The sequence below is a fragment of the Heterodontus francisci genome, chromosome 18, assembly GCF_036365525.1.
Source record: "Heterodontus francisci isolate sHetFra1 chromosome 18, sHetFra1.hap1, whole genome shotgun sequence".
Taxonomy (NCBI): Eukaryota; Metazoa; Chordata; class Chondrichthyes; order Heterodontiformes; family Heterodontidae; genus Heterodontus; species Heterodontus francisci.
Window position 1 is genome coordinate 40,673,008 of NC_090388.1, and position 27,717 is coordinate 40,700,724.

General features: G+C 41.1%; 1 protein-coding gene across 4 annotated transcripts in view; it reads left to right on the top strand.

The window, feature by feature from the left end:
- The window catches only part of LOC137379568 (dedicator of cytokinesis protein 4-like), a 545,491-nt gene that overhangs the window by 196,955 nt on the left and 320,819 nt on the right, over positions 1–27,717 (top strand). For all 4 annotated transcript variants that reach the window (XM_068050580.1, XM_068050582.1, XM_068050581.1 and 1 more), the window contains exons 9-12: positions 5,661–5,742; positions 11,986–12,046; positions 12,166–12,313; positions 20,552–20,640. In XM_068050580.1, the coding sequence (XP_067906681.1) occupies positions 5,661–5,742; positions 11,986–12,046; positions 12,166–12,313; positions 20,552–20,640 (380 nt within the window). The remainder of the gene's footprint in view (positions 1–5,660; positions 5,743–11,985; positions 12,047–12,165; positions 12,314–20,551; positions 20,641–27,717) is intronic.

Consider the following 27,717-nt stretch of genomic DNA (forward strand, 5'->3'; position numbering starts at 1 on the left):
GCTCAGGATTGTATTCTGCATTTTTTTTGCAAACTAAAAGCTGTTAATGTTGTAACTGAATATCAGTCATCTTATAATTACATGAGCAGCTTATTTGAGTCCTTGAGATTCAGTTCATTACCTTTTTCCTCACTAAGTCCATGACTTTTAATGCCACTTTTAAACCTAATAGCAGGCTTTATATTCACAAAAGCACCATCATAAATGAGAATTAAACCTTGCCATAAAATGCTTTTACAGTATTTGTTAAAAGTGCAGAATAAATTTTGTGTGTCGTGCACTTAGTTAACACATCACAGAATAAAATCAATCACTAGTGTGCATTTTGTTTTCTAGCTTCATGAGCAATATGTTGGCCTGGACATTTCTCTGTGTGTCTTTCTGATCAGAATATGCTCAAATGTAAAATAGACATAAATCAGTGTACACAATCTGCGCTGAAGGAAAGTGGCAAACTCCCACCATATATTTCTCCTTTTAAGTATGAAAATTCAATTATCAACTCATTCACCATTCATGTACATTAGTCACGCATGTCTAAGAACCTACAATCGGGAAAGATTTTCAATTTTTCATGAGACTAATACTGATGGCATAAAAATCAATTTAAAGAAACAAAGTACAGTGCAGGCCTCAGTGAGGATATGTTTTTAAAAAAAAACTCTAAATTGCTGTAAAACACCAGGAAAAAGTATTTTGTTTCCTGTTTCACCTGAAAATATGATTATAATTAGAAGACTGTCTCTTGGCAAGTGTAATTGCAGAAAACTCTTTTATAATGCTCTGTAACTTGGGAACCAGACCATTTTATGTGTGGTGATGCAATTGGCCGAAGGAAAAAATCAAAGACATTTGAACATAGCTCACATGCTGAAAATTCTGCAGTTGTTTAAGCCGTGCAGTTGATTTGCGGCCAGATTGCATGTGCATCTTGGCAGATACATGCAGGAAATTGCAGGCCGTTGTGTCTTGTGGGTTTGTTAGCAATATGTCTGTCTTTTTACATTTTTGCAGTTATGAAGTTAGATTTTCCAATTGTAAAATATTCTGTTTTCTTCCTATGCCTTTTATGTTCTCATTTATTCATCTCCTTTGGATCCTCAGAAATTATTCACCAACCAAGATGGTGAGCAGATAACCTGCTCGTAGAACTCCGCTTTTATCTGTTTGCCAGGAAGTACAGAAGAGCAGTTGAGAGTTAATCCACCTTGTTACTTCTCTCTCCTCTGTGGGAGAGAAAACGTCTGGCCTTGTTTTGATCCATTTCATCAGCATTTTATTTTAATCATAGAATCATTGAAAGTTTACTTTAATATTAGAAAGAGGCAGCTTGGCACATTGTGTTTGCGCCAGCAGAAAAAAAAGCCACTTTCTAGCATCTGGTCTGTAGCCCTGCAGGCTACGGCACTTCAGGTGCACCTTTTAAATGAGATGAGGGTTTCTGCCTCTACCATCCTTTCAGGCAGTGAGTTCCTGACCCCCACCACTCTCTGGGTGAAAAACATTTTCCTCATCTCCCTCTAATCCTTCCACCAATCACTTTAAATCTATGCTCCCAGTCACTGGCCCCACTGCTAAGGTAAACAGACCCATCCCATCCACTCTATCCATGCCTTTCACAATTTTGAACATCTCAATCAAATCTCCCTTCAGCTTCCTCTGTTTCAAGGAGAACAACCCCAGCCTATCCAATCTTTCCTCATAGCTGCAATTTTCCTATCCTGCTGAAATCCTAATAAATCTTCTCTCTACACTCTCTAGTGGTAAATCTGTAATGAGGTGACCAAAACTGAACACACTACTCAAGTTGTGGCCTAACTAATGTTTTATATAGCTCCAGCGTAACCTCCCTACTTTTATATTCTATGTCTCAGCTAATAAAGGAAGGGATTCCATGTGCCCTCTTAACCACCTTATCGACCTTTCCTGCTACCTTCATGAATCTGTGGACATAACACTTCAAGGTCCCTCACTTCCTCTACACATGTCAGTATCCTCCATTTATTGTGTATTCCTTTGCCTTGTTTGACCTCCCCGAATGCATCACCTGGCACTTCTCCAAGTTAAATTCCATTTGCCACTTTTTTGCCCACCTGACCAGTCCATTGATATCTTCCTGCAGACTACAGCTATCCTTGCTATCAACGACGTGGCCAATTTTTGTGTTGTCTGCCAACTTCTTGTTCATTTCCCCCTACATTTACATCCAAGTAGTTAATATATATTACAAAAAGCAGGGAACCTAGTACTGAGCCCTGCAGAACCCACTGGAAACAGCATTCTGGTGACCTGTCAACCATTACCCTTTGTTTCCTGCCACTGAGCCAATTTTATATCCAGCTTGCCACATTCCCCTAGATTCCATGGACTTTTATTTTTTTAACCAGTCTGCCGTGCAGGACCTTGTCAAAAGCCTTGCTAAAATCCATGTAGACCACATCAACTGCACTACCCTCATCAATTCTCCTTGTTACTTCCTCAAAAAATTCAATCAAGTTAGTCAAACAGGCCTTCCCTTAACAAATCCATGCTGATTATCCTTGATTAATCCATGCCTTTCTAAGTGACAGTCTATCTTGTCTCTCAGAATTGATTCCAATAATTTGCCCACTACCAAGTTTAGACTGGCGGGCTTGTAATTATTCACTCTATCCCTCGCTCCCTTTTTAAACAAAGATGCAACCTTAGCAGACCTCCAATCCTCCAGCACCACACCAGTATCCAGTGAGGATTGGAAAATGATGGTCAGATCCGCCGCTATTTTCTCCTTGGCTTCTTTTAACAGCCTGGGATACATTTCATCTGGCCCTGGTGATCTATCCACTTTCAAAGATGCTAATTCCCTTAATAATTTCTCTCTCCCTATGTTTATCACATCCGATACTTTACACTCCTCCTCCTTAACTACAATGTCTGCATTGTCCCAGTCTTTCGTGAAGCCAGACGCTAAGAATTCATTAAGAAGTATACCCACATCTTCTGCCTCCACACGCGGTTTTACCTTTTTGGACTTTTATGGGCCCTACCCTTTTCTTCGTTATCCTCTTACTCTTAATGTATTGATAAAACATCTTTGGGTTTTCCTTAATTTTACATACCAATATTCTTTCATGCCCTTGCTTTGATTTCACCCCTCCACTTTCTATACTTCTCTCAACTTTCTGTGGTAGAGTTCTTGCTGTCTGACATAAGCTTTTCGTTTCTGCCTTATCATATCCTGTAAGCTCCTTGACATCCAGGGGGCTCTAGATTTGGCTGTCTCACCCTTTGTTTTTGTGGGAACATGTTTACTCTGAACCCCCGAGCCTCCACTGCTCTTACACTGATTTACCTTCAAGTAGTTGTTTCCAGTCCACTTCTGCTAAGTCACTTTTCAGCTTGGTAAAATTGACCTTACCCCAATTTAGAACTTTAATTCCTGTTGTGTCTTTGTCTTTTTCCATAATTTTGTTAAAACTAACTGAATTATCATCAATGCCACCAAAATACTCTCCCACTGCCACTCCTTTCACCTGCCCAGCTTCATTACCTAAAACCAAGTCCAGAACCACACTGTCTTGTTGGACTTGCGACATACTGGCTGAAAAAGTTCTCCTGAATGCACCTTAAGAATTCTGTTCGCTCCATTCCTTTTACACTAAAACTATCCCAGTTAATATTGGGGTAGTTAAAATCCCTTACTATTACTGTCTTATTGTTTTTGCACTTCTCAGAGATTTGCCGACATATTTGCTCTGCTATCTCCTTCTGACTGTTAGGGGGTCTATAGTACACTCCCGGTAGTGTGACTGTCCTTTTTTAGTTCCTCTACTCAATCCATATGGCCTCAATTGATCAATCAATTTCCGAACCATTTCAATGGAATTTGACAAATTTAAAATCTGTAGTTTTTGTATCTCAGTATATAAATTCATATTTCTGAATTCTAAAATGTTTCCACTAAAATAAAAGCAGAAAATGCAGGAACTACTCTGTAGGTTCATTAGCATCTGGAAAGAAGAAAAGATCGGTTTATCTTCATCAGGAGACCTGATGTGTAAATCTATCTTTTCTCATTTCATATGTTGATGGATTTATGTTTCCTGTATTTTCTGCTTTCACTTCACATTTCCAGCAGTTCTATTATTTTGAATTAAATCTTCAAAATGGTTCATCAGTTTATCTGGGACTTTTTAATTTTAATGTGGCTCCAAAATCATTTTTTAAAAATCCATCTTAAAACCTATATGTGAGGGAGTCAAAATGAATCAACATACATTTCAATTCCCTAAGAAATCAACCCATATTTTAAATTGGACGCACATGGGCTAGTCCTCTTGCGTTAATTAGTGTCAGGGAACATAGTTCATTTTTAATTGAAAACCACCATGTTTGACAAAGGCTTTTAATCTCCTAGTTTTGACAGCACAACAGCATTAGAAGTATGGTACCATTAACACAATTCTTTGTGCTTGCCATTCTGTTAAACTTCTGAAGTGTAGCAAAACATTTGCTCAGTTTGAGAGAAAAAGATTTTTCATTATTTCTACAGCGCTGAATAAAAATATTGTACTTGGTTTTTAAAAAGTGACATTCTTTTGGAAATGACATAATTTCTGAGTGCAAATTCTTGCTAAGAGATCTACTAAAATGGTACTTGGAGTGAGGGACTGGAGAAACTAGGTTTGTACTCCTTGGAGCAGCTACGATTAAGAGGGGATTTGATAGAGCTATTCACAATCATGAGTAGTTTTGGAAAAGTAAATAAGGAGAAACTGTTTCCAGTGGCAGAAGCATCTATAATTGGAGGAGACAATTTAAAGTGATTGGCAAAAGCATAATGTAAAAGCTGTTTATACAGCTTTTGATGTGATCTGGAATGCATTGCCTGAAAGGATTAGATTAGATTAGAGATACAGCACTGAAACAGGCCCTTCGGCCCACCGAGTCTGTGCCGACCATCAACCATCCATTTATACTAATCCTACACTAATCCCATATTCCTACCAAACATCCCCACCTGTCCCTATATTTCCCTACCACCTACCTATACTAGTGACAATTTATAATGGTCAATTTACCTATCAACCTGCAAGTCTTTTGGCATGTGGGAGGAAACCGGAGCACCCGGAGAAAACCCACGCAGACACAGGGAGAACTTGCAAACTCCACACAGGCAGTACCCAGATATTGGAAGCAGATTCAATGGGAGCTTTCAAAAAGGAATGGGATAAATAATTGAAAGGGAAAAGATTACAGTGCTGCAGAGGAAAGAGCAGGGGAGTGGCATTAATTGAATCGCTCTATCAAAGAGAGCGATGGGCCACATGACCTCATTGGGCTGTACCATTCTATGTTCCTATGAAAGGCCCTGTGATTATTAACACTCTTGCACTATCTGTTAGATATATGTTACTGCTCCCTTGCCATGACCACTAGAAATTATATACTCTAGAAGACCATTTTAAGCCTTTAAAATAATAATTATAATACTTTTTTGTTTTTTTAAAATCCGGGCTAGGTATATTGTATCAGAAGAAGTAATTTACTGGGGATATATAGTATTATGCATTGTCTCCAGTAAACCAGCTGGAGAGATGATTCCAAATAGTCATGTCTAAGGTCACATGTGCTGCGTCAAAAGATGATGGATCCTCATGGCTATCTGTATTTCCTTGCAGTGAAAGGTTCTTTGTAAAACTGAATAAGAATGGATTGCCGAAATTTCCAGAGAAAATGGAAAGGCAATGCGCACTCTTTGTTGTAAGTATAACATTTACAATTAAACTTTTACTATGTTTCTGATTGGAAATGAACCGGGCAAATGTTCAGTAGTTCAGCATTCTTAGCTTGTTTGATAATTTAATGTAAAAGCTGTTATACACAGTATTTGATGAATTGCAGACACCCCTTTATATTCCTCACCCCATATCTCTTGAAATTCTATTTATTTTGCTATGTTAATCTTCTGGTTGGAGTCATTGTACTGTGACCCATGATGCTCTGAATTTTAAGAGGAAAGGTAATTTTTCTGCTTGTAATTTGTATATAAATGTATTTTCATTCACTGGAAAAGTGAGTTTAGAGTGACTAAATCCAGGCCACTGGCCATCCACGTCAAGTAACGTTTGACAATAGTGCAGAGGATTATCCCGCCTCATGAAATCATGTTAAAAAGTGATAAGAAAATTAGACATTACATGAGACTGGAAGTTACTTGCTTTAAAATAGGAAACAATTTACAAATTAGCATAACTAGTCATTTACTCTGGAAGGATATGTAGACACATTTCATACTATTCTAGAGTCATTAGTTCACTTTGATATCACAGATTTTAAAAAAAACTGCATAAAAAAGTCTTCTGTATGGTTGATATTTTTATGAAAAGGAAATAAATTTAAATAGCACATTTTAATCCTATGAGCTGCATTGTAGCAGTTTAGAGTTTAACTAACTACACAAATTCTGTCATTTTGTGCTGAACCAACAAATATAATTTCTAAAATTATTCAGCGATAAATTAGATGTCATCCATCCTTTTGGGTCGTGTCAATATATATTATAATGCATAAAAAGTTCACCAGGTCTATTAATGTTCACTACATTTTTGGGATGATGCACCTGTGCAGTCCAGTCCCAAGTAATGCTATCTCCTGGGGCAGAAAAAAAAGTGTCCAATTTCAAGAAAAATTGAAGAGGAAAATTCTTCCTCCACTCATTGAGGCAGTTGAGCAAGCTTCAGGAAACCATGCTGCCCATTACATATCACGAGACACAATTAACAAAACTTCCCCCACCCCCACCTTGTCATCTATTTCAATGTTCATAGGAATATGGGACTACACAGGACTATGAAAGACCATCTTCATTGGGCAGGCCCAAAAGATCACAGATCTCTTACCATACCTCTGTGCTTAGCCATTACCCACTTAAAATCCTGGAATGTTGTTCACTATCCTCATCTGCCTGGATAGGCTATTCCAAACTAACCCACCTTTCAGCACCTGGTCCATAGCCCTGCAGGTTACAGCATCTTAGGTGCATGTCCAGGTACCTTTTGAAAGAATTGAGGGTCTCTGCCTCCACCACCAATCCTGGCAGTGAATTCCAGACACCCACCACCCTCTGGACACATGCTTCTCCGCATGTCCCCTCTAATCCTTCTACCAATCACCTTAAATCTGCATCCCCTGGTAACTGACTTCCCCATCAGGGGAATTAGGTCCATCCTGTCCATTTTATCCAGGCCCCTCATAATTTTGTACTCCTCAATCAAGTCACCCCAGCCTATCCAATCTTTCCTCATAGCTGCAACCCTCAAGCCCTGGTAACATTCTTGTAAATCTCCTCTGCACACTCTCCACAGCAATTATGTCCTTTCTGTAATGTGGTGACCAGAACTGCAGGCAATACTCCAGCTGCAGCCTAACCAGCACTCTGTACAGCTCCAGCATCACATCCCTGCTTTTGTACTCTATACCTCGGCTAATAAAGGAAAGCAATCCACATGCCTTCTTCACCACTCTATCTACCTGTCGTGCCACCTTCAGGGACCTGTGGACAAGCACGCCAAGGTCTCTCAATTCTTCTATCCCTCTCAATATCCTCCCGTTTATTGTATATACCCTCACTTTATTTGCCCTCCCCAAATGCATTACCTCACAATTCTCAGGATTGAATTCCATTTGCCACTTTTCTGCCCACTCAACTAAACCATTGATATCATTCTGGAGTCCACGACTCTCCTCCTCACTATTAACTACACGGTCAATTTTTGCGTCATCAGGAAATTTCCCAATCATGCCTCCCATATTTAAGTCCAAATCATTAATATATATCATAAACAGCAAGGGACCCAACACTGAGCCCTGTGGGACACCACTGGAAACCGCTTTCCATTCACAAAAACATCCGTCGACTACGACCCTTTGTTTCCTGGCCCTGAGCCAATTCTGGATCCAACCTGCCACCTTCCCCTGAATCCCATGGGCTTTCATTTTACTGACCAGTCTGCCATGTGGGACTTTGTCAAATGCCTTACTAAAAACCATGTAAACCACATCCACTGCACTACTCTCATTAATCCTCCTTGTTACTTTCTCAAAAAACTCCATCAAGTTAGTAAGACCTGACCTTTTCTTAAATCCATGCTGACTATCCCTGATTAATCCATGCCATTCTAAGTGACAGTTTATTCTGCCCCTCAGAATAGATTCTAACAATTTACCCACCACCAAGGTCAGATTGACTGGCCTATAATTACCTGGCTTATTCCTCGCACCCTTTTTAAACAATGGTGCAACATTCGCAGACCTCCATTCATCTGATATCTTGCCTGTATCTAGTGAGGATTTGAAGATGATCCTCAGCGCATCTGCTATTTCCTCCCTGTCTTCCTGTTTTGCCTGGGATGCAAAACATCCAGTCCTGGAGATTTATCCACTTTCAGGGATGGCAGACCCTCAAGTACTTCCTCTCTCATTATGCTTATCGTATCTAATATTTCACACTCCTCTTTAACTACAACGTCTGCATCAACCCTCTCCTTTGCGAAGACAGAAACAAAAACGCATTAAGAACCCTGCATCCATGCTTAGGTGCCCTGGTACATCTCTGATAGGCCCTACCCTTTCCTTAGTTATCCTCTTACTCTTAATGTACTGATATAACATCTTTGGGTTTTTTTTGATTTTATCTGCCAATAATTTTTCATGTCCTCTCTTTGCTTTTCTAATTTCCTTTTTTACTTCATCCCTGCACTTTCTATCTCTTGGCTTTCTAAAGTATTAAGATATTTGTGATCATCATAAGCTTTATTTTTTGCTTTAACTTACCCTGTAAGCTTCTAGATAACCAGGGGGCTCTAGATTTGGCAGTACCACCCTTTATCTTTGTGGGATATGACTACACTGTGCCTGTAGTATCTTGCTTTTGAATGCCTCCCACTGGTTTGCCACTGATTTTCCTTCAAGTAGCTGTATCCAGTCCACCTTTGCCAGGTCACCTCTCAGTTTCGTAAAATTTGCCTTCCCCCAATTTAAAACCTTTGCTTCTGTTTTATCTTTGTCCTTTTCCATGATGATGCTACAAATTAACGGTATTATGGTCACCCACTGTTAGTTCATCCACTTGCTTAGCTTCATTACCTAAAATTAAGTCTAGAATTGCACGCCCTATTGTTGGGCTTGTTAAGTGCTGGTGAAAAAATATTTTCTTGAATGCAGTTCAAGAATTTTGTTGCCTCTGTGCCCTTCACACTGTTTATATCCCATTTGATATCGGGATAGTTGAAATCCCCAACCATCAGCACCCGAAAGTTATTGCACTCAGAAATCTGCCTACATATTTGTTTCTCTATCTCCCTCGCACTATTTGGGGGTCTATAGTACACTCCCAATAATGTCACTGCCCCCTTTTTATTTCTGAGCTCCACCCATATGGCCTCGTTTGATGATTCATTTAGCATATCATCCCTCCTCAAAGCTGTTATTGATTCCTTAGCTAATAATGCCACACCCGCACCCCCCCACCCCACCCCTGCCTTTTTATCTCCCTCTCTATCACGCCTGGATACTCTCAATCCAGGGATATTGAGCTGCCATTCTTGCCCCTCTTTAAACCAAGTTTCCATTATAGCAACGATATTGTGTTGCCATGTGTCTATCTGTGATTTCAACTCATCTGTTTTATTTACTATAAATACCCTTTAACACTGCCAAATTCCTGTGTTGCACACTTTTTAACCTTTTCTTCTTTTGTCTTCCAGAGTCACTTGACAATTTTGCTAATTTTCTGCATCTTGTTCCCTGCCCTGAAATTGTCCTATCTAAGACTATGCTCAGGTTCTCATTCCCCTGCCAATCCAGTTTAAACCATCCCCAACAGCACTAGCAAACCTTCCTGCAAGGATATTTGTCCCAGTCTGTGTCTCAGTTCTCATCCTCGTCTGCCTTGTCCTTGTTCTCCTACACAACCTCCCCTACTTTCTCCTCTCCCACCTCCTCCTCACCCTTGCTCTTCCCTCTTTGTCATTACTGTTACAGCCAGGTGGGCGATAGCGTGGCACAGCAAGTGTTTTTGTTACTAGGGTTTTAATCCCATGTGTTTTATTTGTCAAACAAACAGACAGTGACAGGTTTTCTTGTAGGTTTAAAACAGATCAGCTATTTACTGAACAATATTCACTTCCAAAATGGTCGCAACACCACTCATGCGCGCATTCACCCTCACATTCACCCTTAAGAGAAGATAGATAGAGAGGAAAAGTGTAATGATTTGAAGTGAGGTAAGTGTTTGGGGTTCACGGTAAACCTGTTGAATTTTCTCAGAGGACTGTTACTTTTTAAGTTGTAGGCCTGGGTTGTTTGTAGATTTTCTGAAGGTTAAGATTTCAGACTGGAGATATTGGTCACTTTTAGTTCTCTGCTGCAGCAAGTTGAAGTCTAGAATTAACAGCAGGACTCCTTGCTTCCTGGCTGGACTGCCTTTCTGTGATGTTCTTGTGATCTCTCTCTCTCTCTCTTTTTCAACACATAATCCACTTTTTTTTTTAAGGACAATGTCAATTTTGTTTTAACTCCAGTTTTGTTCTGCAATTTCATCGCTGCACTTCTCGTGAGCATGACATTTCCCTCGCACTCCTCACCCTCTCCTTCACCCTTGCTGAGCTTCTTGCCCATGTCCACCACCTTCTAGCTCTTGCTGCCCACTTCCTTGTCCCCCTTGCCCTCCTTCTCCTCCTGCATTTCCATCACCAGAATGTGGTGAGTGAAAGTTAGACGTTGAATATCATCTCCTAGTTCCTTTCATGCACCTGATAGCACAGGTTTGCACTTATTTTGGTATAAAACATAAGAGCTGTAATGACGTTAATAAATTTTAAAGTAAATACAGCTTTTTATACTGAAATAGGTATGTGATCAGTTTCACAGTTTTATATCATAAACCTCACTTCTAATATTACCCTAATCTTCCATTAGTTGGTGGATCACAGAATTCTTCTTAAAGGCCTGGGAGTAGAACTGCTATCTCAGCCACATATAGGCCTGGAGTTTGTTCTTATCCTGACCGTGGGTTTCGTAGTGGGGTTGGGGGGGGTGGAGAATCGGGGCAGAATTGCCTGCCACAGAACCCAACGCCGGGATTCCCGGTTCCAATTCTTCTGGGGGCGGGATAGACTGACAACGACTTTTCCACCCAGAGGCCAAACAAGGGCCTCTTCCCACTGCAACTGGGATCTTACTGGGTGGGACTTCCACCATGTGGGAGGATGCCTTGGAAAACAAAGCACCCTCCCTGCGGGCGTGGGGGGGTGTCCCTCCTTTGTGGGCAATTTGTGGCCCACGGGGGACCCCCACTGTACCCACTGAGACCCATCTCCCACTGGACTGCACGCCCACTCCCCCCATTCCCCGCCTCCGCCATGCCTTCCAGACTGGCCCCAGCCACCCCGCGTCACCTACCTCTTCTCGGGGTTCCAGAGCTGGACCTGGGTTCGAGGCCTCACCAACACTGCTGATACAGCTGAGCTGCTGGCCCTGTGATTGGCCAGCAACTCTTGGAGGCAGGATCCCCATCCTGATAAAGTCTTTAAAGGGACGGGGATCACGCCTCCTTAAACCTGGACCCCAAAAGACCGGAGGATCATTTTGGGGGTCTGAAAAAATGCAGAGGCGGGGTTGCCCCCGACTTTTCGGCCCGGTGCCGGGAGCCCCGCCTCCTGTATAAAATACAGCCAATCGTGTGTGGCTCAAGGAAACCAAAGTGACCGGGTACAAAATTCAGCTTCATTCCCTCAAGAACTATTTTTCTATTTCATTGTTTCATTAAGAACCATTATTGACCATAAAGGATCGCACTGCTCAATTCAGCAAGAAGACTAATTTGTTAGATATCTTGTTTACATCATCAGTATAAATCTGAGAAGACACAAAGCTAGGTAGTAATTCAGCAAAACATTGTAAAATGTTGTTCAAATCTGCTCTGATTTCAAGTGTCTTTTTCAGGATTTGGGGAGCAGTGACCTCAGGAAGGATATATATATTACTGTTCACATTATAAGACTGGGTAAAGTTATTTGTTTTGTAATCAAAGGACTTTTACTCTTTTCAAACTGTATTTTTTCCTATCTGTTTTTATACCTTGACAATTTATTAAAAATGAATTTATCTGGTGTGACACTATAGGTCGAATGGCAGCAGGAGAAAAGAAAAATACTTCCAGCATTCAATATCGACGACCATTTGGTTGTGCAGTTCTGAGCATTGCAGACTTGCTGCAATCTGAGAGGGACAGCAGAGACTCTAAAGAGGACCACATGCTTAAAGTCTACATGTATAGTAAAATTTATTTCTTATCAATATTCTTTATTCAACGATTAAGTTCATGAGATGAGGTCCTTATCTCAAGTTGGTTAAATACTTGGTGTTCTGTTGTGTTCATGGCAAAGTGACATGGGCAGAGGTCTTTTCTGCTTTGCCACTAACTGCCAGCAGGAGGAGATTTCATCCCAATTTCAAAAACACAATGTCGAGGGTTTTGTTAAACATGTTCATGCATCGATGTCCACCAAAAGCAAGGGTTTGTAGCATGAAATTTAACTTCACTAACATTGGAAACTGCAAGTGTCCATGAAATAGCCTATATTAATTCAGCTTAGCTATCAACAAATACTTTCTGCTTTCCTGTGAGCTGCTTCACAAACAGTAAGCATAATCTATGACTAACACATTTGTGCTGAGTGACAGCAAACATAGAAGTTTGATAACTATTAATTTTAATGTATAAGGCTGTTAGTACATTAACTTTTTGCAGCAGTAATCTTCGCATTCCTTCAATCATTCGTAGCTTGTTACTTCCTCAATAGACATTTTGGACTTGGTGTAGATGTATTTTTGGAGGTGAGATTTCCTTCAAGCACTTGTCAAGGCAAGCCAAAAATCAGAAATGCTAGAAGTACACAAATCAATTATCAGACTAGAATTTGCCAGAGCAGCGGGATTGGTTACATATGCTGTTATTCGGATAATTGCATTTTCCATTAATTTTGTGCTATACTTATGCCAAAATTTACTGGAAAATTGATCTGGCATATGATGTGGAACAGCTAATGATGACTTGAGGACCTTGTTCACTGCACAGCCATTGGCTTACACTGCAGACCAACTACACGACATGATAAGCTGAGAACAGCTGCCATAACTCAAACTGGGAGGTAAGAGAGCTGCACCTTATGAAATCGTCTTAAATCAATTTAAATCAAATCCCACAGAAATGTTGCAGGAAGAGCTTAAGAAATGATCTTGGAATATTGGAGACAAGGAGCACTTTGAGGTCAGACTTCGGTGTGACTAACTGCTGGGGTCTGCGAAGGTGTGAGCTGCCCGATAGGTGATCCAGATGGCATGGAGGGAGGTGGCCAAAGGGCTGAGTGTCATATTGGTTGTTCTACGATTGGGTGACCAGTACCTCTAAATGACCTGACTATGACCAGCAAGGTAACCATTGTCTGGGCTTCAATTCAGAACTTAGAGTTCCATTATAAGTAATAAACAAAAGTTGTCTGTCCGTTTTTGTAAAGAAAGGCTCGAGTTGGAAAGGAGTTTACTTCAAATTTAGCATTTAGAGAATGGGGAAGGGTCAGGTGTTTTCAAGATGAGATTTGTTTTGTTTGTTCAAGGCAGAACCCAAAGATAAAAGTTCATCACAAAGGTCTGTCGCTGTGGGATCCAACCTTTTCAGAGTGGGCAGCTAATGAATTTGAAACCTTCATAGGGCTGAATTTTATCAGCTCGTCACCATTCTTGGCAGCGAGCTTGAAAGAAGTCGCAGCGCACGGGTGACTTGTGCACCACTGAGCTGCCGCGATATTTTGCGCGGGGGCTCATTTAAATGGAGGGGCGGAACACCCACCCCCACTGATGTAGACGGGGCAATCTTCCGTCCACGGTAACGGCATCTGGCGTTACTGCACAGGCGCCGGCACCATTTTTAAAGAGCTTACTGAAATTACTTAATTCCTTTAAACTTACATGGAGGGGGAATGTAGAGTTCACTTTTAATAATAGATTGAAGACCCTCTCCCACCCATCCCCCCCATGACCCATTTAATGTCTTTTACATACAGAAAAAACTTTTCTTCTCATTACCTACTTTGCTGCCAAAACTGTTAACTTTGCCGTTCAACTGCTTCCCACTATCCCCTAAGCCAAGAGAAGGAGTTTTCTCTGCTCCCCACCACCCTGAAAATTTCACTCCTCGCCCCTCCCCATCATTGTTACGCCTCGGATCTCCGAACGGAGATCTGCAGGCGCGGAAATTCCATCCACCGGCCAGAATATCGGCGTGGGACATTCGTCGTTGAAAGATAAGTTATTATGCATTCATTAAAATTCATTAACATATGCAGATTAGTTTTGTTTTGTCAAATGGCCTGGGGGCCGGGCCTTCCCAGTATTGGGAAGCATGGCAGGCCTCTCCCGGAAGGATTTTCTGGGACCCCTGACATCGGAGGTCTGGTAAAATTCAGCCCATAATGTCTACTGAAGACAAGATTCCAGTGCCTGAAAAGAACAGTCAATTCAACACCTGCAGCTCACACAAAGCAACCCACCTAACATTTTCTCTGTTCTCCCGCAGGGTGAATTGACAAATAGCCTGTGGGAGCATGCACAAAGTGGAATCTCCTTTTTCAGAGAGCGCATTCATCATGAGGATCCAGCCTTGCCAGTGCAGGGATTCTATGGTCTGCTGTGGGGAGACGTCTGACCATGGCCACCTACGTACACCTCACACCCCAATAACTGCTGCTTCCTCACCTCCAACCCCTCCCATTCTGCACCAGAAACAGCTGCCTCCTTCTGTCTCAGGCATGTTGTTCCAAACACCACGACAAGGGACAGGAGAGGCGCAACCTATTTGGGAGCATTGGGGCAGGGAAATGCGTTCTGGCTCCCTGTGAGGATTGATGCTGGGCCCAGTGTGTGGAGGACTGGAAGTGGGATCTCGGGGGGTCTGCAATTGGGAAGGAGGATAATGCATTATTATCACAGGTCTGCCAGGTATGAGATCCATCGATCTATGGAGAGTTGGAGACCCTCTGCCAGGCCTTGGAGAGGGTGCAGAGGAGATGTACCAAAATTACTTCAGGAATAAAGGACTTCAGTTAAGTGGAGAGACTGGAGAAGCTGAAATTGTTGTTCTTAGAGCAGGGAAGGTTAAGGGGAGATTCGATAAAGGTGTTCAAGACTGAGGGGGTTTGATGGATAATAGACCGTTTCAATTGGCAGGAAGGTTGGTAACCAGAGGATATAGATTTAAGGTAATTGGCAAAAAAACCCAGTTGAGGAGAAATGCTTTTATGCAGAACGTTATGATCTGAAACACTTTGCCTGAAGGGGTGGTGGAAACAGATTCAATATTAACTTTCAAAAGAGAATTGGATAAATACTCAACGGAAAAACTTGCATTGCTCCGGGGAAAGAGCAAGAGAATGGAACTAGAGTCATAGAGTCACAGAGAGATACAGCACTGCAACAGGCCCTTCGGCCCACCGAGTCTGTGCCGACCATCAACCACCCATTTATACTAATCCTACATTAATTCCATATTCCCTACCACATCCCCACCATTCTCCTACCACCTACCTACACTAGGGACAATTTACAATGGCCAATTTACCTATCAACCTGCAAGTCTTTGGCTGTGGGAGGAAACCAGAGCACCCGGCGGAAACCCACGCGGTCACAGGGAGAACTTGCAAACTCCACACAGGCAGTACCTGGAGTTGAACCCGGGTCACTGGAGCTGTGGATTGGATAACTCTACCAAAGAGCTGGCACAGGCACATTGAGTCATATGATCTTCTGTGCTACATCATTCTATGATTCTGGAAGGTTGTTTGGGACATCAGCTGATTGATGGAGATGTCAACAGTTGGCCTGCAGCTGATGCTGCTGTCCTCCATTGCAACACTACCCAGACATTTGGGGTGCCCGACGGACATGCTGCTGGTGAGCAGGAAGGCAACAAATAGTTCCCAGGTCCATGTCCCTTTAGATACACGAGCCTTGCACTACCTGGCTGCTGAGGACCACTCTCCAATGGTGCAGCCGACAGCTTCTCCATCACAGGAGGCAGCTGTCAATTGTGCGATTATACCTGTTCACCATGTCGACTCAGCAGTATTGGGATCAGGCCACTTCCCGATCCTGACCAACATGTGGGTTTCAGAGACTGTTTACATGGCACAAAGGCTCGTGCACACACAGGATGGTAGGTGCAGGTGTACGAGGGAGGAGGGTGCCTTCCTGCATCTAGAGTCCATCTCCTCCTGCTCATTCTCACCCTCAGCATTTCCTCAGGCGCACCTTAGATGCAGCATCGATTGTAAATAGTTTGATCTTTAAAATTGTTGCTCATTTTAAAAAATAATTACTTGACCTGTTTTTATCTTTCAAAAATTGTTTATTAATGTTGAAGAAATTTACATTTAAAGTGTTACAGGAAATATTTTGCACAGCTATCAATGCTTTACACTATTGAATTGACTACCTCATCACACTGCTGATTAGCTTGCAGGCACTGATATAGACACGTTTATTATAGGATATTTGTTTACTACTGTTAAGATTTTTATCTCAAGTGCTGTTGCAAAAGAAATGCACTGGTTATAAAACTATCCACTACTTTGTGATTGACTACCTCTATACAATGTTGCCACTGTTGCCATTTAGTTCCTGGCCAGCGTCCTCGTTGTGCCTCATGTATCGCCAATCAACAATGCTGCTGTAAGTGGAGGGGCGTGGACCTCTCCATTTGTGTCTGCAGATATTAAAACAGCACTGCTTTCAGTGATTGTCTCTTGTTGAGTTATCCTGATGAGAGTTGACTACATTTTTGTTCTCATCTGCTTTTACGCCAACTGTTGTGGAATTCCTGATCCAACACCTTTCTGCTGCTGTGGCCAATGCCACAGTGCTTTCCTTTGGGAGGCCACTATCCATGGGCCCAGGTTTATGATGTTGGGATTGTCAAGGAAACCCCATATGCCAAATGAGAAATATTAATTTCATTGATTGCAAACTATTACATCAGACTTTTAATGGAAAATAATCCTACAGTAACATTTAAAAAAAAACTAGCAGTCAAGATGGCCACCGTAATTTGCATCTTTTTTTTTTCTTTCATGGGATGTGGGCGTCGCTGACCAGGCCAGCATTTATTGCCCATCCCTAATTGCCCTTGAGAAGGTGGTGGTGAGCTGCCTTCTTGAACTGCTGCAGTCCATTTGGGGTAGGTATACCCACAGTGCTGTTAGGAAGGGAGTTCCAGGAATTTGACCTAGCGACAGTGAAGGCACGGCGATATAGTTCCAAGTCAGGATGGTGTGTGACTTGGAGGGGGTGGTGGTGTTCCCATGCATTTGCTGCCCTTGTTCTTCTAGTTGGTAGACGTCGTGGGTTTGCAAGGTGCTGTCTAAGGAGCCTTGGTGCATTGCTGCAGTGCATCTTCTATATGGTGCACAGTGGCAGCAGTGTGTGTCGGTGGTGAAGGGAGTGAATGTTTGTAAAAGGTCTGAAACACCTTTCCATATTCAGAAGTTCCACCCGGAGACATAAGTATGAGCAGTATGGACTCAGAACAATGGACTCAGAACAATCTAAATGATTGATTTAAAACATCAAGCTTGAAAAGCATCTGTGACTGTGGATCCTCCAAGCCTGCTACAGCCAGTGAGCAGGGGAAGAGAGCCAACTACAATTCTGCCTTCAAGAAAACCCTGAGCAAAGCAAGCGAACCACAAAGTGCACTTTGACCAACGAGGACTTCAAGAATACAGCTTTAGCCTAGGACTACCGGATCATGCACTTCATAGAATGTTTATTTTAAGTTCCATTTATTCTGGATTTTAATCCAACCACCGAGTCTATTTTTCCCTCTGTAATCTATTTTGTGTGTGTGTGTGAGATTCTCGTGCGAATGTGTGTGTGAATGTGCTGCGTATTTCTTTTTAGTATTTTTTAGATTGGGGTTAGAGTGTTTAAATATAATAAACTTATTTTCTTGTTTAAACTTGAGAAAATCTGTCCAATTAATTCTTTTGTAATCACATTAAAGGAAAAGAGTAAAACAATCAGATGTGGTAAGCACAACCACTGTTTAAAAGGAATAAACCCTGCTGCGGTCAAATAAGAGGAAGGGGTGAGAGGGGAGCCTGAGACCCCCCTCTTCACCTGGCTGTAACAGAAACATCCAGTTCCATTGGCATCTTGTCTGCCAAGACAAGGGTGAAACCTTCTTGCAGAGTGAAATTTTGTAGTGTGCAGTAAACCACTATAATCTTTGTTACCTTATCAGGGGCTTATTTTGGGACAGCCAAACCTGACCAGGCACGGGAAGCATGCTTTGTGCACTCTAATGGTCTTCACCTCTTGCTGGGTCTCCATGTGTGTATGATTGTACCTTTTCTTTGCTATGTTATTGGTGATGCAAAATGGTGTCATCAGCCAGGACTACAGTGGGTAAGCCCTGACCTTCAGGATACATCCAACTCCTTGTCCCTTCCTGCTGCAAAAGTCACGGGTGGTGAAGGACAAAGGCATTGAGAGTGCTTTCCCAGTCCTCTGAGTTAGCATGCACGATCTAAAGCTGGGCATCGCCAAGTAGCACATTTAGTGAGTGGTAACACTTTTTCTTGATCGTGGCAAATTCCTCAAATGGAGCCTTCAACAGCACATCGGTTCCATCAAGAACAACTCTACACCCTGGGGAATCCAGGAAGCCTGTGAAAATTGATGGATCTGTCCCTTTGCTGTGTAAGGGCCATATGGTAATTAATCAAGTCAGATGCCCTGTGGATGAAGATATCTGTCACCTGTTGAATACAGGTCCTCACAGCACCTTGGCTGATGTTAGGACTGATATGAATCGGAGTTGTAGAAATTGTTGTCACTTTCATTGCCGCTGAAGAGGTACTGTGGAAGGTTGACTGCAGCTTCAGGGATTTCATGGAGTATTTCACAAAGGTGGCCGATTGTGTTCTTGTTGAAGTGCAGTCTATGCAAGCACAGATTTTCCAACAGTCCCTCAAATGAGATTTGTTTCCTCTACACTCTCTCTTGGTGGCTAGTAGCGAGATCAGTTCAGTTTCCAGCCATAGTCCCTTTGCTTCTCCAGGTAATCCATAAGAATGGGGAATGCCCAGTGGATAGGCTATTGCTATGCTTTCACTGTCCTAATGCATAAAAAGAGGAAAAGGTCCTAAAAGTAATTGCCTTCAGACAGCAACAGGACTCAGGATGGTAAAACTAATAAGGAAAGACTGTCAAAATTGAATTAGAAGAGTTAGAGTTATTTTCCAGGAATTGCAGCTCAGTATTTCAAGGCGCCTTGTGGCCTTAATTATCCCCATTACTTCTTGTTCAGTGGGTAAACTCCATTAAACAGAAAGGGAAGAGAAGTAAAGGGTGCTCAGTGTTTTTCAACTTCTTAATTCTCATTGGTATTTTTCTATAACAAAAAGGTCACCTTTAATTTGCAAATTAAATAATTTTTTAAAATAAATTGTAAATGATGTGGAATATCTGAATAGACTGGGGGTGGGGGTTGAATTTACTTTTTCAATAAAAATTGTGAATATATCCAAGAATTGAGATGGGGCAGTCAGACTGATTGATTCTTTCAGTAGAACTATTTAGTGAACTGCCCAGTATAGGGAAGTTTATTATTTATCTTTAACCAGAGGCAGAGCGTAAAACCAGTGGAACGCCTGAAGAATTTTAGGCTATTTAATCAGAACTAAGAAAATTAAGTACAAAATACTTTATTCTCAGTGATGATACGAGGGAGGCAACTGGTTTACTTATAATGTAAACCAATTGTGCCAACTGTAGGGGCTTTGGTAGAACTGCTTTGGTTAATATCCCAAATGTCATACTAAAGCACATTATTGGGTCACGTTATTTTGGTCTGATTATACTTCATCCGATTTGAAGCTGTAATTATAGTGTTATACTTATTAAACTGGTCAGTAATTTATTGTTACAGATAAATACATTTAACAGAAAAGGATTCCAAATATTCTGTTGTATTTACACATAGCGGGCTTGAAATTATTCGGGAGTTCGCTGATCTCCCTCTCTGATTCTGGTGGGAGATTGACAGAATCCCCCCATAAAAATGGCATAGACCTAGTTGCTTTAAAGGATAAAAATCAAGTCAGTGGACACCCATACTTAGGTAGCCAATTGGATGAATTTTGAGCGAGGGAGTGGGGAGCCTGGACACCACCCCTACAAATGGCCCCAAGGGCGAAACAAGGTTGAGATTTCCAGCTGCCTGGGGTGAGCGGCACTTCAGATGCAGCTCTAGCATTGACACTTGTGCCCTCCTCCCCCAAGTTAATGAGGTGTCCTCCCACCATCCCTGCAAATGACAGTGAAAGGCACCATCCGCTCCTTCAGGATTATGACTTTAACGAGCTTGTACCCAATAGTTTTATATAATCTTTGATATTTATGCACACCATTTTTTAGTTTCACTTTTGAAACTATGCATTTCATTTCATTCTAGGTGCAATACTGAAAGTGAATGGTACCAAATACATGAAAATATTATCAAGAAGCTAAATGCACGGTACAATCTGACAAGTTCAAATGCTGGTGAGTGGAAAATTTTCAATGTGTTTTGGGTCACACAGTAAAGATTTTTCTTTTCTATGGGTTAGGAATACGTCACATGATGTACTGAATGCCCATACTATTGGGAGCATTCCTGCAAGGGTTATATTCAATAAGCTGAACTGTGAGATTTCCAAGGTCCTCATACAAACCTGCATAAAAACTATAAGAGACAAACCAAGTTCATTTTGCAGTGACAGCAATGGTGCTCCCCTCACAAGGAGATGTAACCACCAACTTTCAGATTTAGAGTCATCGTCATTTATGGCACAGAAAGAGGCCATTTGGCCCATTGAGTCTATGTCGAGTTCCAGAGCAGAATGCTATAAACCAATAATTCCACTCAATTGCTTCATCAAATGATTGTACTTGGAACAAGTACACCTCCTATATAAGTAGGTTCCTACGCAGTAGCTTTAAATAGTAAAATACAATTTTTAAGATGATAATCTCTCAGACAGGTGGAATTAGGTAATATTGAACCCAGAACTAGACCGATGGGGTGGAAGATTCCCTGCTGTGTAAGGCATTTGTTTGAACTGGTTTGGGGCAGTATCAACCCAGTTAGCAGTCGGGATAGGTCCACCCCACAAACCTGTGCTAGATCAGTATTAGAGGCAAAAAACCCTCTGCTGCAAAAGATGATGCTCTCCTCATGTTAGAGTTAAGGTTCGCTTTTGCACAGAATAGAAGGGGTCTTTATTTTTCAGTTTGCTATACTATACTTTGCTTCGGAGTGCTTGATGCTAACACTGGTTACCTAAGCAGAAAATCACCAGAGAGAAATATATTCTTAAGCCTAAAAATTCACCAAAAAACTTGATCACTGATACTGTTTTCTGTAATACTTCTTTATGAGCAGAATACATATACTTGTTAAAAGGAGACATTTTGTGTTGAAGAACAAACAAGATCAGCACTGGGTGGGAAGGGAGGAATGAAAGCAAAACTCTCTATTACACAGTGTTAGAAAATGGCTGGGAGTTTGTTCTAGTGTGTAATTAACAAGTAAATGCTGACCTAAGTACTGGTCTGCTTTCTTGCTTTAAATTCAGTATCCAGCAATTGGCACATTTGGGTATCTGTTATAGTTCAATAATTAGAAACAAGTGATTTACTTAGTGTTTGAGTTTAACCTCCATGAAATGGTAACGTGGTGTATTTGCTGTTGACAATATAAAGCAGCAGAAACACAAAGGATTCCATGGCAACGATTTAGAAAGCTGACATTTGTTCTCAGAAGAGAAGGAATCCAGTCACAGCGTTGTGCGCTTAGCAATGATGATGTCTCTGCTTTTTTTTTGGAAAGGGCATAACGTTGCTTTGAATAACTTGAAACAAAAAACCCTACGCTGATGATGTAATCTTTATAACGATGAACATTCTGGTGATGAGTTTTTTATTGGTCCTTGTTATAGAAGTAGAGTTCTCGAATAGTGCTCCTACTCTACTGTCATCCTTTTATGCACATAAAATTAAAGTTACTTTAAAATCTGAATATTTAAATTTGTTTCCAGTCTACACAATTCAGGATTTATAATGTTTAATTTGAAACTGAATTTTTTCTCACGGAATCATGGATTTTAGAGTACAGAAGGAGGACATATGAACACACATGCATACAAATTAGGAGCAGGAGTAGGCCACTCAGCCCCTCGAGCCTGCTCTGCCATTCAGCAAGATCATGGCTGATCTGATTGTAACCTCAACTCCACATTCCCACCTCCCCCTGATAACCTTTCACCCCTTTCTTAACAAGAATCTATCTACCTCTGCCTTAAAAATATTCAAAGACTCTGCTTCCACTGCCTTTTCAGGAAGAGAGTTCCAAAGATTCATGGCCCTCAGAGAAAAAATTTCCCTTTATTTCTGTCTTAAATGGTGACCCCTCATCTTTTAAACAGCGACCTCTATTTCTTGATTCTGCCACAAGAGGAAACATCCTTTCCACGTCCACCCTGTCAAGACCCCTCAGGATCTTATATGTTTCAATCAAGTCGCCTCATACTCTTCTAAACTCCAGCAGATACAAGCCTAGCCTATCCAATCTTTCTTCATAAGACAACCCACCCATTCCAGGTATTAGTCTAGTAAACCTTCTCTGACCTGCTTCCAATGCAGTTGCATCCTTCCTTAGATAAGGAGACCAGTACATTACTCCATAAGTGTTCTCACTAATGCCCTGTACAACTGAAGCATAACCTCACTACTTTTGCATTCAATTCCCCTCTCAATAAATGGTATCATTCGATTAGCTTTCCTAATTACTTGCTGTATCTGCATACTAATATTTTGTGATTTCATGCACTAAGACACCCAGATCTCTCTGCATCTTACAGCTCTGCAATCTCTCACCATTTAGATAATCTTTTTTATGCTTCCTGCTAAAATGGTCAATTTCACATTTTCCCACATTATATTCCATTTGTCATATCTTTGCCCACTCACTTAACCTATCTATATCCCTTTGTAGCCTCCTTATGTCCTCTTCACAACTTACTTTCCTACCTATCTTTGTGTCATCAGCAAATTTAGCAACTGTACCTTTGGTTCCTTCATCCAAATCATTAGTATAAGTTGTAAAAAGTTGAGGCCCAGCTCTGATCCCTGTGGCACATCACTCATTACATTTTGCCATCCAGAAAATGACCCATTTATGCCTACTCTCTGTTTCCTGATAGCTAACCAATCTTCTGTCTGTGCCAAAATGTTCCCCCCTACGCCATAAGCTTTTATTTTCCACAATAATCTTTGATGTGGCACCTTATCAAATGCCTTCTGTGAATCTAAGTACAGTGCATCCACCAGTTCCCCTTTATCCACAGCGAATGTTACTTCAAAGAGCTCCAATAAATTGATTAGACATGATTTTCTTTTCACAAAATCATGTTGACTCTGCCTGATTACTTTGAATTTTTCTAAGTGCCCTGCTATAGTGTCTTTAATGATAGCTTCTAACATTTTCCCTGTGACAGATGTTAAGCCTGTAGTTTCTTGCTTTCTGTCTCCCTCCCTTTTTGAACAAAGGACATTCAGCTCATCATGCCTGTGCTGGCTCTTTGAATAAGCTATCTTATTAGTCTCATTCCCTCGGACCTTCCCCATAGTCCAGCATTTTTTTCCATTTCAAATATTTATCCATTCCCTTATGAAAGTTGTTATTGAATCTGCTTGCACCACCTTTTCAGGCAGCGCATTCCAGATCATAACTTGCTGCATTTAAAAAAAAAAACTCATCTTGCCTCTGGTTCTTTTGTCAATTAGCTTACATCTGTGTCCTCTGATTACTGACCCTTCAGCCACTGGAAATAGTTTCTCCTTATTTACTCTGTTGAAACCCTTCAAGATTTTGAACATCTCTATGAAATCTTATCTTAATTTTCTTTCTCCAAGGAGAACAACTCTGGACTCTCCACATAACTGAAATCTTTCATCCCTGGTACCATTCTAGTTAATCTCCTTTGCATCCTCTCTAAGGCCTTGACGTCCTTCCTATGGTCTGGTGCCCAGAAATGTACACCATGCCCCAGCTGGGGCCCAACCCAGTGTTAAGTCGAGGTTTAGTGTAACTTCCTTAGTTTTGTAGTTTATGTCTCTATTGATTAAGCCAAGTATCCCGTATGTCTTTTTAACACCCTTCTCAACTTGTGCCACCTTCTAACACTTGTGTGCATACACCCTCAGGTCTCTCTGTTCCTGCACCCCTTTTAAAGTTATACCATTTAGTTTATATTGCCTCTGCTATGTGTCTTCCCGTTTCACCAGTCTGAGCTCCTGAAGTCTGTTACTATCTTGCTGTTTGTTGTGACAGGAATAAGCTGAAAAGTCCTGGTTTAAGACATAACCACACCAGATTAGTTCTTATCAGTGCAAAAGAACTTGAATGCGATTAGCTGAATTTCAGTGTACCGAAAAAGTATTGTACTTTTCCTGTTGGCTATGATGTGAAAGGAGAGTTGCACAACTTGTTCAACCTCCAGTTGCAATGAACAGGTTTGGTGCAACCAGCAAGCTGCTTGTTCTTTGCTCACTTAACATTATTGTGAAGTTTGAGAAGCCAGAGCTCAGTGCATTTTATTTCAATACATATGGTATTGTTTACCAGACTGCAGCTAATCCGTTTTGTTGTGATTGTAATGAGTTGACCAAGAAAATCTATTCCTTGCAGTGCACGCAGCCAGTTTTGTAACTTCCAGGCACTAATTTACCATCATGGTACGCAATGATCATATCATGTGTTAATTGTTATAGTCAATTTTTATTCTTTATACTGAACTATACTTTTAAGTCTTTTAAGCTAAAATTTAAAGTGATATTTTAGTGAGTCAATTCTTCAATTTATTCAATGTTCTCAATTGTGTTTAACTGTGTTCTATATTTTGATGTTACGAAATTTGGAAATTTTTATGGAATCATCTAAAAACAAAATCTGTAAATGTAACTTCATTTTCCTGAAGAAAGATGACGTACCAATGAAATACCTAAATGAATACCTAATGAAATTAAGCTCCAGAGGAATCCAAATAAAGAGACATACGAAGTGTATCTTACTTTATTCCCCTAAAAATGGCAGAAACTCCTTTTTATAGCAATATATTGTAGTTTCTATAACTGTCATGAGAGACGATAAGATGCATTGTCCACAAGGTGGAAACCCATCATATCAGTGCCTTGCAGTAAATTTCTGCACTCTTTCCTCCCCCCCGCCCCCCCACCACCCCCCGACCCCCAACCAACGCACAAATAATGTCACCTTTACGCTTTAGATGGCCTGTAAATACAAATTACACAGAACAAGCACCATGCTGAAATTTTGAAACCAGGTCAGATTTTTTTCAAATAGTTTGAATCCGTTCTTTTCATTTTCTGGATGTATGTCAAATCAGGCAATACTCCTGTATCTTTCTGGAAAAAAAAAAATCTTTCAAGTAGTCCTTTCACATCACCAGTTTCATCATATTCACAGAAAATTGAAAAAAATTCTCAAGTTGCAATACAATTATGATTTTTCTTTAATTTAGCATAAATTAAATATGGGGAGTGATTAGCTTTTTTATTCATTCAGTTTTTTCCATTCAGTTATGACCTGCCATATGGTGAGGGAACAATTGCTGCTGTCCTCTGCTATTCTTTCTGTTGGCAGTCTGTTGGAAGCCGCCTTCAAGCTGAGGCCACTACATTTGGTTCCTGGAAAAGAAAACTTTGAACATTTGGCTTACTTGGCATCATCTTTTGACATAAGGCATGACCAAGACACCCAAGGCGACACTGATTTAGGAATTGTCTTTACAACTCCTGCTTCGAGAGCAGCATACACATATATGAATGAGTTGGTCATTGCATGAGTATGCAGTATGTGGCATCCTCAAGACTTGCAGTAGGTGTGGTTCAGTCCTACCATTTTCCACTAATTAGAGAAATTTCAAGCACTGTCAAAACAGTGAACTTTTGACCAGACTTTTATATGTACTGACTCTGGATTAGCTGTGGGATCTGTTAGCAAACCAATGGCTACAAAGGTTGATGCCTGCCATATATGAAGGCAAACCCTCTGCTGCCAATGCTCATTAAAGTTGATCGGGTTCTCACCTTATGTTCTGAGGGCCCAGGCTTCATTGGCATTCTTAGTGTGTGTGTGCTATAGATTTCATGATTTAGTATTGGCATAGACCTATTGATTTTTCTATGTCTGAAATACTTTGAAAGGTAGGAAAGAAGAGTGGAAAATGTGTGTGGATTTCAGGTTATCTATTCTCTTAATGATCTTCATATCTATTATTATCTATGTGGAATCTTTTCTCCAGAGTAACAATTCGGGACTCTTAGATAAGGCTCAGATGGTGTGCGCGAAGAAGCAACCTATCTTTCCGTTCCCAATAAATATCTTTTAATATCTATGCAACATACTTTAATGAATATCCAAATAAATATCTTAATTACCCACTATCCCAAATCTATCCAGTTCTCCCTTAATTTTTCCATAGGTGGTAAGTTTAGCTTAATCCACCTCTGTAGTATAAATGGGCAGGATAAGGTTGGCTGCTTGTGTTACCATCCACCCAATTTTACCTTCCATTTAAATTCATGGGGCGTGCACTCTACACATTCACCACCTACTGGGTTAAATCTAAATTGTGGCTACTGGAAAGGAAAGTGCATATATGTGGAGCTTGTGTTGATAGTCCATTTGTGGGAGGGAGACCAAGCAAGATGCAAGCAGGATGCGGAGGTGTTCAATGCAAAGCAAGTGAAATGAGGAAAATGTCCTGAGAGAAATTGATCCTACAAAGGCTAGCCGATGACATCCATCTGTACTGCTCCATCACCGCCCACTATTCCAAGATTTTTGTCTTGCCGTCTGCTACCTCTTTGATATCAAGTGCTGATGAATCAGGATTTTCTTCAGTTCCACTGAGCCATCCTATACAGAGTCAGTGGTGGAGTGGGTTGGGGGATGCACAGTAGATCAGAAAATACAAACCTTTGGTGCTGATTCCAACTTCCTGTCCCGTGAATGATCAATCTGAAGGTGTACAACCTTAAATTCTGTTCAACCTTGAGCTGAGCTTCAAACTGCACATCTGTTCCATCATGACTGCTTACTTTTGTTATCAGAACATTGCTTGCCAGTGCATCTACCTCATCCCTATTTGCATGGAAATCTGGATCCACCTCTGCTTTTTGATATTTGTCCAACACTCTCTTTCTTGGTCCACTGTTCTATCTTACGCAAGTTCCAGCTCACCCAGAACTCTGCGAGCTGGATCCTATCCTTCATCCTGCACAGCTATTACTCCTGATCTTGCTGACTTCTGTTGGCTCCTTGTCCCCCAGCTTATCAGCTCCGAAAATTCTTCTCCTCATCTTCAAATCTCTCCAAGACCTTCCTCCGCCCTATTTCTGAATTACCTGCAATCCCATATCAGTTATGCGCTGTACCGTCTTCAGACTCTTGTCTGCTGTGTATCTATACAAACTGACTGCAACATTTGTGGCAGAACCTACATCCACCTCACCGTATGATACTCTGTGCTACTATTCTTCTTCACCTCCTTCAAC